This window comes from Bison bison, unplaced genomic scaffold, assembly GCF_000754665.1.
Source record: "Bison bison bison isolate TAMUID 2011002044 unplaced genomic scaffold, Bison_UMD1.0 scf7180017864160, whole genome shotgun sequence".
Classification (NCBI taxonomy): domain Eukaryota; kingdom Metazoa; phylum Chordata; class Mammalia; order Artiodactyla; family Bovidae; genus Bison; species Bison bison.
In genome coordinates this window covers 5,252,364-5,265,133 of record NW_011494732.1, presented here as the reverse complement: position 1 = coordinate 5,265,133, position 12,770 = coordinate 5,252,364, and the positions used below count along the sequence as shown (strand labels likewise).

General features: G+C 46.1%; 1 protein-coding gene across 1 annotated transcript in view; it reads left to right on the top strand.

Moving 5' to 3' along the window:
* Positions 1 to 12,770, top strand: part of DDX55 (DEAD (Asp-Glu-Ala-Asp) box polypeptide 55) — an 18,277-nt gene that overhangs the window by 2,474 nt on the left and 3,033 nt on the right. The window contains exons 2-11 of the mRNA XM_010841285.1: positions 1,602 to 1,652; positions 1,745 to 1,831; positions 3,199 to 3,290; positions 3,371 to 3,433; positions 5,928 to 6,077; positions 6,633 to 6,822; positions 9,567 to 9,649; positions 10,852 to 10,983; positions 11,783 to 11,875; positions 12,568 to 12,682. Of these exons, the coding sequence (XP_010839587.1) occupies positions 1,602 to 1,652; positions 1,745 to 1,831; positions 3,199 to 3,290; positions 3,371 to 3,433; positions 5,928 to 6,077; positions 6,633 to 6,822; positions 9,567 to 9,649; positions 10,852 to 10,983; positions 11,783 to 11,875; positions 12,568 to 12,682 (1,056 nt within the window). The remainder of the gene's footprint in view (positions 1 to 1,601; positions 1,653 to 1,744; positions 1,832 to 3,198; positions 3,291 to 3,370; positions 3,434 to 5,927; positions 6,078 to 6,632; positions 6,823 to 9,566; positions 9,650 to 10,851; positions 10,984 to 11,782; positions 11,876 to 12,567; positions 12,683 to 12,770) is intronic.

The window sequence follows — 12,770 nt, the reverse complement described above, 5'->3', positions numbered from 1 at the left end:
TGCCATTTCTTTCTCCAATGCATGAAAGTGAAAGTGAAGTCGCTCAGTTGTGTCTGACCCTCAGCGACCCCATGGACTGCAGCCTTCCAGGCTCCTCCATCCATGGGATTTTCCAGGCAAGAGTACTGGAGTGGGGTGCCATTGCCTTCTCCGATTTTGGATGATATTAGGTTAAATAAAATATAAATAAAAATTCATTTTGTCTATTTTTGCTTAAAAAAAAATATATATATATTTATTTATTCATTTGGCTGCATCAGCTCTTAGTTGCATTATGCAGGATCCTTCATTGTGGGCACAGACTCTCTAGTTGTGGCGCACAGACTCCAGACTGTGTGGGCTTCAGTAGCTGTGGTGTGCAGGCTTAGTTGCTCCACAGTATGTGGAATCTTAGTTCCCTGACCAGGAATCAAACCCAGGCCCCTGCATTGCAAGGCGAATTTTAACCACTGGACCACCAGGGGAGTCCCTCTTTTTACTTTTCTTAATGTGGCTACTAGATGAGTATATGGCTCACATTATATTTCTTTTTTTTTTATAACTGATTTACAGTGTTGTGTCAATCTCTGCTATATAGCAAAGTGACTCAGTTTTATACATAGATACATTCTTTTTTAAACATTCTTTTCCATTATGTTTTATCCCAGGAGATTGGATATAGTTCCCTGTGCCATACAGTAGGACCTTGTTGTTTCTCCATTTTTAAATGTGATAGGTTGCATCTATAAATCCCAAATTCCCAGTCCGTCCCCTCCCTCCCCCACTTTTCCTTGGCAACCACGAGTCTGATCTCTTACCATATTTATTTCTGTTGGGCAGCAGTGGTCCATAGCAGAGTTCTCAATCTCTGCGCTCTTGATATTTTGGACTGGATAATTCTTTGTTATATGAAATGGCTCTGGGTATTGTGGGCTGTTTAACAGCATCTCTGGGCTCTACTTACTGGGTGCTAGAAACAAACCACCTCCTGCTTCCCCTGCCCCGTTCTGACTACTTACAACATCTCCAGTTATCTTACGATAACTGCCACATGTTCCCTGAGACTTACTTGTGCCGACGCAGTTAGGAAAGTCCTGCATGTGCTGCAATGGGTGAGCTCAGGCTCTGAGGACCAGGAGTGGAATCCTGGGCGGTGGGCAGGGGGAATCTTTGAAGCCAAGATCTGAGTGTTCTTCAGGTTCAGCTGCTCGTTGCTGCAATCAAAGGGCCAGGCCCCTGGTAAACCTGCGGGTTCTCGGTGGTGTTTATAATGAAAGAGCCCATTTGAGTTGTTATTTTGTGCTATGAGGACAGGAAGGAACCTTAAAACCACTGTCTTTAGCCCCTTCCTGGTCTAGAAAGGAAGAGTAGGTGAGGCAGGGCTAGAACTCAGGACTCCCAACTCCCAGCTTGACTCGCTTCCCCCACACGCCATCTGTGTAGACACCATGCCATGTTACCTGTGACCTTACCACACTGAGGTCCCTGGTGGTGACTGATCAGAATCCACTTTGCGGTGGGATCCAGTGTGACCAAGGCCAGTGCTGTGTTCCTTGGGCTTTGGGCCTCGTCTGTGGTGTCACGGCATCCCATAACTGGTAATTTGCTGTCTCTCTTTTCAGTCCGCAACTATCCCTCTGTTCATGAAAAACAAAGACGTTGCTGCAGAAGCGGTGAGTACATTATGGCAGTTTAGCCTGTCCTCCCGTTTGCCCTCCAGAACGAACTTGGAGGAAAAGCAAACCATAGCTTCCTCCCCTTTCAGGTCACAGGTAGTGGCAAAACCCTTGCTTTCGTCATCCCCATCGTGGAAATTCTCCTGAGGAGGGAAGAGAAGTTAAAGAAGAGTCAGGTGAGGAGACCAAGCGCTTTATTTTCCCCTAGTCATCAGAGAGTTCACAGTTGAGGAAAAAGCTAGTCAAAAGCTTGAAAAAAGAAGAAAAGTACAGTGTGTGCTAATGACTTGCAGATCCTGTGTTTATGAATTTGGCTGCTCCTTAGCACGTATCTGTAGCTCCCCAGGCAGCAGTCACAATGCTTCCGTGCTCATGCGTGGCCTTGCCTGGGGCAGCGACACTGATGGCACGTTCCCAGCTGCCTTCTCGTTCCTGCTCTCAGACTGTAAACACGGGTCCTTTTCCTGGTCTACGTACTGCTGTGATGTCTTTTCGTGTGTGTGTGTATGTGGTGACTTCACTGCTTAAAATGACCCCCAAACGTAGTGCCGAAGCACTGCTGAGCATTCCTGAGCGCAAGGAGGCTGTGATGAACCTTACGGAGAAAATACATGTTACATAAGCATCATTCAGGCATGCATGATAGTGCTGTGGCTTTGAGGTCAGCATTAATGAATCAACAATGTATATTCAATGAGACACCTTTATTTAATTGAAGTATACTTGACTTACAAAGTAAGGTGTCTTTAAACAGACATGTGTGTAAAACAAGCTTATGTACTGTTAGGTTGACAAAAACATGACCAGAGGCTCGCAGGAACCTAACCCCACTTCCCTGGGAGGCATGGTCCAATATTTGTAACCGTGGTGTCTAGCTGCTTTGTAGAGAACTGACTCTAATTCAGACTACAGCTGACCCTTGAACAACGGGTTTGAGTGGTGCGGGTCCACTTAAGTGCAGGTTTTATCAGCAGTGAATAACTATAGGTCTCTGCCAACTGGTAGTTTAATCCCTCCATGTGGAATGGGGTTACAGAGGAATCAAACCAGTTATACCCTGTTACATGGAGGGCCGACTTTAAATTACAGGTGGATTTTCAACTGTGCTTCCCAGGTGACAGTGGTAAAGGATCTGCCTGCCAATGTAGAAGATGCAGGATGTTCAGGTTCAGTCCTGGGGTCAGGAAGATCCCCTGGAGGAGGAAATGGCAACCCACTCCAGTATTCTTGCCTGGAAAATCCGATGGACCGAGGAGCCTGATGGGCTCCTGTCCATGGGGTCACAAAAGAGTTGGACACGACTGAACGCAAGTACTTTTTCGACTGTGCAAAGAGTTGGTGCCCCTAACCACCCTCCGCCACGCCCTTCATTCAAGATTCAACTCTAGTTGATACGCACTATGGCCACGCACTGCTGGAAAAGCCCAGGAAGTACTGTTTCTCTGGAAACCTTCCTCCGTGAGGTGGAGGGTGCTGGTTGTGGAGTTTCAGCTCTGTAAGCTGCAGGCTCTGCTAATCATGTCCCTTCCTGCCACGTTGTTAGGTGGGTGCCATAATCATCACACCCACGAGAGAGCTGGCTGTTCAGATAGAGGAGGTCCTGTCTCATTTCACGAAGCCCTTCCCACAGTTTAGGTAAGTTGGGGGCAGAGTCCCAAACTTTCAGCCATGGGCTGCAATTCCTCCTGACCTCAGAGACCCTTCTCTCATTTCAGCCAGATTCTCTGGATTGGAGGCAGGAATCCTGGAGAAGATGTCGCCAGATTTAAGGAGCTTGGGTGAGTTGCCTTGCTGCTTTGCTTGCTCTTGACATTGAACTTGATGCATGATCAAGACCTAACTGGAAATGCCCCCTTCAGTCACCCCCCTCCCTATAAAAAGTTTTTTCTTCCTGCCAACCTCCCATTTTGCTCACTGGTTAATGGTCTTGTCTCTCCCGAGGTGGTCCCTGACCTCGCCTTGAGCCCCAGATAATCCACTTGTCTCCCTGGCATCTGACTGGCATCTCACAGCTTTTGCGGAAACGTCTAAAACAAGAGCTTGGAATTTTCATCCCTAGACTTGTACCTCATGTGGTGTTTCCTATTCACCTTTCCCCTGTATGCCTCCCGAGGTCAGGGAGTCAGCCTTGACTCCTTACCGTCCCCACATCCCCCCTCTCAGTTAACCGTCACCAGATCCTTGGCATTTTCTCTCTGAAGCACATCTCTTAACTGGTCAACTTTTCCATCACCACCTCTTCTGCTCGTTTCGCCCCTGAACTCTAGGAACTGCTCTTTATTTCTCTCCTGTGTGTTTCTTTACCTTTTTAAAAAATTAATTTGTTTATTATTTATTTTTGGCTGCTTGGGATCTTAGTTGTAGCACACAGGCTCTCTAGTTGTGGTTCGAGGGCTCAGTTGTCCTGCTGGCATGTGGGATCTTAGTTCCCCAACCAGGAATCGAACCCATGTTCCCTGGATTGCACAGTGGATTCTTAACTAAGGACCCCCAGGGAAGTCCCTCTGCTCTATGTCTCTACTGTTAGCCCCTGGTTATCCACTCTCCACATAGCCACCAGAGTGCCAGTCAGGTCGTGTCCCTCACTGAAAGCGCTTCAGTGGCCCCTGCTGGCCCTTAGGATGGGTCCTGATGTTGGTGTGGGCACCCTGTGCTGCCGCGCTCTCCCGGTCTGCCCTGCTTGAGCTGGCTTTCTCCCAAGTATTGTACGTGCCCGGCTCCTTTGCATCCCCAGGCGGCTCATGAAAGTCAGGGTGGTGGTAGTCTCGCAGCATTTTACCTTCAGGGCCTAACAAGGAGCGGAGCATACAGCAAGTGTTTACTAAACATTTAGAATAAATGTTTGAATACACGATGGCAGTCAGCCTGTGGCATTGTATTGTCCCACTATGACTAATAGTTTGTAATGAGCAGCAATATATTTTGTGCCCAGATTGTCAGTGAACTCTTGATAAAGAAAACTCCTTTTCTTGAGCGCTCGCTGTGTCCAGCTACAATGGGAGATGCTTTGCAGTGGCGGGGAACAGACTTGAGTTCCTACAGGAGTCGGAGGAAAATATAAACATCTGAAGTAGGGCTGGGTGGGGATTGGGAGAAACTGGCTAGTTTATGCCCGAATACTCATCTCTAGCTGACATGTTGCTGCAGGACTCTGTATTGCCAGGTTTTTAATTTTTTGTAGTCCAGATTTTTTTTTAACTTTTGCGTGTAATTCACATTAAAAAAATATTAACTTTCCTGCAGGGACCCAGTCTGTGGGGAGGCCGCATTTGGCCCTAAGTCTGCCAGTTTGTGATCTTTACATAAAATTGTCTCTAGTTATGTTGACATTCACATTTTATAGGTGAGTGACCTGGGGCCTAAAGCAGTCGAATAAAGCCAGGGTCCTTTCAGTAAAGGCCCGGATAGTAATTATTTTAGCTTCGTCAATCACACAGTCGGGGTCATTACAGCTCCCCTCTGCTGTTAGTGTGTGAAAGCCTCCAGAGGCAACCCATGAATGAAGGAGGATGCAGAGTCACAGAAACAGTGGAGGCCAGATTTGGCCGAATGGTGTTTGCTGAGCCCTGCCCTCAATCTCCGGAGAAGGCAATGGCACCCCACTCCAGTACTCTTGCCTGGAAAACCCCATGGATGGAGGAGCCTGGTAGGCTGCAGTCCATGGGGTCACTAAGAGTCAGACATGACTGAGCGACTTCACTTTCACTTTTCACTTTCATGCATTGGGGAAGGAAATGGCAACCCACTCCAGTGTTCTTGCCTGGAGAGTCCCAGGGACGGAGAAGCCTTGTGGGCTGCCATCTATAGGGTCGCACAGAGTCGGACACGACTGAAGCGACTTAGCAGCAACAGCAGCAGCCCTCAATCTCAGCCTGTAAGTCAGACCTGTCCCCTCATGGCACAGCCTGCTCCTCCCACTCTGGTGGTCTCCCTTCTCGTCTGTGGGATTTTAGATGACATTTTTGGAGGGATAGGGCTTCCCAGGTGAGGCAGTGTTAAAGAATCCACCTGCCAATGCAGGAGATGCAGGAGACTGGGGTTCGATCCCTGGATGGGGAAGATCCCCTGGAGAAGGGAATGGCAACCCACTACAGTATTCTTGCCTGGGAAATCCCATGGACAGAGGAGCCTGGTGGGCTATAGTTCATGGGGTCGTAAAAGAGTGGGACATGACTGAGCCCTCATGCACAGGGGGATACAGCAATTGTGTTTGGAATCACAAAGGTCCCTGAGATTCACTGAGTGCAATAAATGTTAACTTTCTTTTCCTAGTGGGAACATCATCGTGGCAACCCCAGGCCGCCTGGAGGACATGTTCCGAAGGAAGGCTGAGGGCCTCGATCTGGCCAGCTGCGTGAGGTCCCTGGAGGTCCTGGTATTGGATGAAGCAGACAGGCTTCTGGACATGGGTTTCGAGACAAGGTACTGAAGTTTGGACTTAATGGGTGTTGGGTGACACAGGGTGGAAAGGACCCCAAGGTGGAATTCCTTTATCACTTGGTGACTATATCTGTTAGCTGCATTGGAATTTCATTAGGTTGTTTGATCCATCAAATTCTCCCACACTGTTTAAATTTCAGTTGTTCTTTGATGCATTTTCCTTCATGGCTCTTTAAAAGTTTTTGTGTGTTCTAAAGAATTAAATAGCTTTATTGGGATCCAATTCATGTTACACAGTTTGCTCAATTAAATAGTGTGCAGCTCGATAGTTTTTAGTCTCAAAAAGTTTTGTTTTAATTTCACTCTTTTAATTGTCCCATTATAAGAGTTCACTTATATGTTTATATTGAAGAAACGTTGGGAAAATAAGAGTATAAAAAAGAAATAAAGATCACCCATAATCTCATCTCCCAGTAATAGCTACTGTAAATATTGTTATGGTTTCCAGTCTTCTAAAATACCTGTTTAGTATCATAAAACACCCTTTGTTCCTTATGCTGACAAGTAAGGGATTAAGATGAGCCCTTCTGTTTTTAGCATAAACACCATCCTGGAGTTTTTGCCGAAGCAGAGGAGAACGGGCCTTTTCTCGGCCACTCAGACCCAGGAGGTGGAGAACCTGGTGAGAGCCGGCCTGCGGAACCCCGTGCGCATCTCGGTGAAGGAGAAGGGCGTGGCGGCCAGCAGCACCCAGAAGACCCCTTCCCGCCTGGAGAACCACTACATGGTGAGCGCCGGGTGTCCGCACTGACCCCTGCCGGCCAGTGACGATGAGGGCTGCGGTTCACAGTGTTGTTTACCTGAGATTGAAATTTGCCAACGATGGTTCTGAAGTGTTCTCACAAAAAACTGAAAAGATGAAGTGAAGTGATAGGTGTATTAACTTGATTATGACAGTCATTTCACTGTGTGTATGTATGTTAAGTCATCACATCGTACACCTTAAACATATATTACTACATGTATGTATTTTTACTATATAAATGTGCTTAAATATATACAGTTTTTATTTGCCAGTTGTACCTCAGTAAAGCTGGAAAAAAGTAGAACCAGTATTGTTAGTCAAAGCAGTTTACTGAAAAAATTACCAGTTTTTTTGACTCGTACTACTTTCAATAAGCTTAGTTCCATTTTTCCTTTGAAATGATCAGCAATAAGAATTGTTTGAACAGCTTATTAGATTTTCAAGTAAGTAAGTTTTTACTTATTTGAAAAATGATTTTCAAGTACTTTTTTCTTAACTTTCACTGTCTGTGTGTTTTATAATATGATACACCATGTTCCCACTAATATATGTTAACTCTTAGCAGTTAAAACAAAAAGCAAGCAAAAATTAATAATGATGAGTGCTCTATGGATTAGCTTTCAGTTTTCTAGGTAACTAAGTCTGTAAAATGATACCCTGAGGCACATTTGGAAGTGCAGTACTTGGGGCAGGGCTGGGATATGTGGTATATGTGATGATACTTGTCATTCAGCAAGTAAATGAATAAGTAAGTTAACATGGGCATAACTGTGTTTTAAGCATACTCTCCAGGTGTCCTTGGGCCTCCTACCCCCAAGTGATCAAACTTTTTGACATGTGCATAGCGTGTGCTGGGTACAGGCGTGGGACACACTGGGTTCCCGGCCCGTCAGTATGAGCCTGAGTTAGAGAAGGGCACAGCCCGACGAGCAGCTCAAACACAAAACCTAATGATGGACTCTCTGAAGGAGCCTTTTTGGGTGACTGTTCTGCTCTGGAACCTAAATGTTTGGTGTGTTCATTTTGCAGCTGGGAGTTGCTCAGTTTAGCTTCCCTGGTGGCTCAGATGGTAAAGCGTCTGCCTGCAATGTGGGAGACCCAGGTTTAATCCCTGGGTTGGGAAGATCCCCTGGAGAAGGAAATGGCAACCCACTCCAGTACTCTTTCCTGGAAAATCTCATGGATGGAGGAGCCCAGCAGGCTGCAGTCCATGGGGTCGCAAAGAGTCAGACACGACTGAGCAACTTCACTTTCACTTCCTTTCAATTTGCAGCAGTAAATCATAGCTGCTGCTGCCCTTCCTCACCAGGCATCGGGAGGGCTTTTCGGAATGTGATTGTTAGTAGTGAGTCCCCTCCTTCTGTCCTCTCTGGTCACTGGCTCAAGCCAGGAGGCATCTAGAGAGGATGGTCAGCCAGGGTGGCCAGGCCAGTGTCCCTGCTTGACAGGGCACATCTATATTGTCAGCCAGGGAACAGGGTTTTTCTTTTGGCCGAGAGGGGCTCCCTAGCTCCTGAGCACGGTGACGTGTTTGCAGAGAAAGTGGGCCGTTTCCAAACCAGTGTCCCTAGTGCTGGGGACTGTAAGGGCAATGAGGTTGCCGTTCTTTGTGTCAGTTCTTGGAGGGTCTGGGGGTAGGCGGGTCAAGGCAGAAGAGTTTGCAAATCAGAAAATGCCTCTGGTGCAGCTGTCGGGAGGATGTTTTTGAAATCAGACTGGGGGTGTTATACTTGGTGCTGCTGTTTCCGCTTGCGGCCAGGCTGGTAAAGTTGGGCGGCCGGCTCTTCCTAAGGGAGAGAGGAGGCCGTGGACGGTGAGGTGGTTAAGAGCAGGGGCGCAAGGGCAAGGCCGCCCAGGCGCGCAGCTCGGCTTTGTCCCTTCCTAACCGAACCAGGTGGACTTACAGTTCATCACCAGTGAAATGGGGGCTCAGGGAGCACCCACTTCATAGGGTTGCTGTGAGGGTTGGTTTATTAAAACACATGAAGGTTTTAGGCCAGTGCTTAGTATGTAGTACGTACTAATAGATTAGCTTTGGAACCCACTGTGGCTGCTGTTGAATTCTGCTCTTTTGCATTCATTTAAGCAACTGCATTTAGAAATGTCTGAGTGTGTGAGAAAGAAATTCCAAATTGAGGATTTGGTTTTAGTATTAATAAAAATAGGGGGAATGCATTCAAGTGGATTTACATGTATTTAATTTGGGAGCCTGAAAGGAGCTCAAGTCTGTTTCCATGGAGGTCTGTGAAGTAATTCTGTGCAGTCCATTCTGGAAATCTTTGTTAACCTCAGAGCAGTGATTTCTGAACATGGCCATGCCTGAGAATCTCATGGGTGCTGTTAAATAATACTGACCCTTGGGTCCCATTCCAGAGCTGCGATCTGTGGTCTTTAGGCTGTATCTGAGGACCTGTATTGTAAAGCCCTCCCCTGGGGGTGGTGTTACGGCCAGCATGGTGCTGTTGGCATGTTGGGGTTTGGGAGGTACTTAATGCACTGAGTGACTTGCTATCCTTAGTTACATGATTATGTGATTTAATATGTGACAGCAGCAGGGGCTGATGTTAATTCTGAGCTCAGTGGACTGAGTAACATCCTGGTGAAAGTCTTCCTCTTCATGGAGGCAGTTAGAGTCCTTAAAATTTAAGGCCCAAACTGAAAATAGTTGTGGGGTTGTTTTTATTGTCAGCAAATTGTCTTGATCGGTTTTCCTTTTTATTTTGCAGGTCTGTAAGGCAGATGAGAAATTTAATCAACTGGTACATTTTCTTCGAAATCATAAGCAGGAGAAACATCTGGTCTTCTTCAGGTAATCCTTCTGGGGTTCAACTACACCTGGAATGTGCATGAGCGTGCAGCCTTCAGTTTTGGAATTCCTTTTAGGTTGGTCCTCTGTTAGAAGTGTGTTTAACTGCAAGTGACTGAAAACCCAACTTCTGCAGCTCAAGCAGGAGGGGTTTATTTTTCTCCTGTAAAAAGAAGTCCAGAGGTAGGCAGTTCCTAACATTGGTTTCTGTTTCAACAACATCAAGGCCAGTGTTTCTGTGTCTTGGCCTTTCCTTCCTGTAGGTCAGCTCTAGTTTTGAGATGACCACTGTGACAACCCCTGTCACATCTTCACTGGAAGCAGATAAAAGAGGAAAGGCAGGGGGAAGGGCAGTACTTGCTATATTTGATTCTTAATCAGAAAAGGAAAGGCTTTCCCAGACAACACCTGCCACTGACCCTGGCTGACTTCTGCTTTCATTGCATGGGCCAAAGATGGGTCACCTGGCCGCCCCTCACTGTGAGAGGTGGATAATGAGTGGGCAGCTGTCCCAGCCTCTGCAGTAGCGGGAGGTGAGGGAGGAAGTGGTTGGGATGCTGTTTAATCAGCCAGCCTAGTGTCTGCCACGCTGGGGTATGTCCTTTTGTCAGAGTGCGTGCATTCTTGGGCTGTTCTTTCCTGCATATATACCTACAGTGGTGTTCTTCGGCATACCCAAAGAATTTCATGTTTCTTTTCCACCCATCATTTCACCAATAAAATGCAGTAACTATACTGACCCATAGAAATACAACCTGATTCTCTCTCTCTCTCTCTCACACACACACACGCAGCTGAAACAAAGATTTCACAGGACTGCACTCGGCTAGGTGGGAGGCATTCTGATGCTTTCTTTTCTGTTCTGCTCTGATTTTTAAAAAATGCTGGTCCAGACTCACTAATTGATTTTAGGACCCACTAGATTACTTTCAGGATCTGTGGGTTGTGGCCCTTCGTGTGTAAAACTGCATCCTTATATATGATGTGACTTGTGGAAAATGGTGGGGAATCCGGCAGCAGTCACTTGGCACAGATCTTTAAAAATTTTTTATTTTGGCTGTGTTGGGTCTTTGTTGCAACACATGGCCTTTCTCTAGTTGTGGTGGGCAGGGTTCTCTTATTGTGGCGTGCGGGCTCAGTTGCCCCACAGCATGTGGAATCTTAGTTCTCCGACCAGGGATCAAACCTCCTGTCTCCTCTCCTAGCACCTGCGCCTGTGTGGAATACTACGGAAAGGCTCTGGAGACCCTGGTGAAGGGTGTGAAGATAATGTGCATTCACGGAAAGATGAAATACAAGCGAAATAAGATCTTCATGGAGTTCCGCAAATTGCAGAGGTGGGTTGGCTTCCCTGGAGATGGCACATCTCCAGCCTCTCTGCTCTTCTGCAGGTTGCTCTGCCTCTAGACCTTCTTGTGTGTTGGAACCCTCTTCCTCTATAACCTGGTTATCACGTCTTCTCCCCCCACCCTCTGTCCTGAGCCCATTACACTTGGCTGCACTGACTGCCTTCTTTGTCAACTTCCCTGCTCAATTGTAAGCTCCATGAGAACGGGAACCTGTGTGTTATGTTCATTCTTGGATTCCCCACTATCTGGCCCAGGATGGGAGAAACCCATTGAAGGTTCCAGGTTGACTACACTATAGGAAAGCTGTGTCTCTGGACACTGTAACTTGACTTTGTGCATAGAAATAATACTTTTCTGTTTTTCTTGACCACCAAACATTCTGGCTATATTAAAAACAATCTTTTAGGCAAAATGATAGACTTGATGATTACACCTCAGTATGAGAGGGAAAATTTCATTTTTTTTTTTAAATGGCTGCGAAGGATTAGACCAAATACAGTGTTTTTGAGTTTTTTTCTTCCCCAGTCGAAATATGCTAGTTAAAAAATCTTTTCATTATTTTTCATTCATCTTTTCATTATCTCCCTATCTCTTTACAAATTTCACTGAGAACTTGTGAAGTCCTAGAGATTCTTGGGAAGAGGAAAAATCAAAATGTTATTACTATATACTTGCTTCCGTGAGATTCTGCAATCTGTTTTTACTGTCATCTTCAAATTAGTAACAACTGCTTGATGGTGGGGAAATGGTGGTCTCCCTACTCAGCTGGTGTTTTCTTATTTTCTAGTGGGATTTTAGTGTGCACTGACGTGATGGCCCGAGGAATAGATATTCCTGAAGTAAACTGGGTTTTGCAGTATGATCCTCCCAGTAATGCCAGGTACAGAGAACGTTCCTTGCTCTGTCTAGGAATCTAGTCTTAATGAAATAGGAATCGTGAGGAAGGTAAAGATGATGGTTGTCAAAACGTTATGAAATAGCAAAAGTCGGGGAACTGCTGCATTATCACCGGTAGGTTAGTAGTGATGCTGTATTGTATTTTCAGATACTTTTTAAAGTTCTTGCAGAAATGCACATGAATAGAGTGTTTAAAGGAAAACAATATATATACTACATATGGAGATTTCAGTTATTCTGAGAGCAAGCATATATTTCTAGGAAATGCCTCCAAACATAGGAAAATGCCTGTAAATATGAACTCTTAAGCAATACTTGTTAATTCTGGGTGGAGTTAGGGGTCAGACTCAAAAATCACTTACATTTTCTCTTTTATATTACTTTTCATTGTTTCCCAAATTTTCCGCTGGGACCACGTCTTCCTACCTGTATCATCAGATGGGCATACATTTACAGGTTTTATAGTTGACATTAAATGTCTAAGAGATTGCTCTCTGGTCTGCAGTGTGTGTATTTAATCACCAGCTCTTCTCTAACTAGTAAGTGGCAGGGTTGGGATGAGGCGTGGAGTCGGGCGGCTCCTGGTGTCACTTTAGGCGCATCAGCTGCGTGGCCACAGGCCAGTGCTCTGCTGAGCTGTCAGGTGGTGAGTGTCCCCGCCCCGTGTTGTTCCAGTGCCTTCGTGCATCGCTGTGGCCGCACAGCCCGCATTGGCCACGGCGGCAGCGCGCTCGTGTTTCTCCTTCCCATGGAAGAGTCGTACATCAGCTTCCTTGCAATTAACCAAAAAGTAAGCTGTCTTTTTTTCTGTGGAATTCCCAAAGCCAGGGTAGTTGGAAAAGTTCTTTTCCAGAAAGTGGTCCAGAATTAGATTAGGG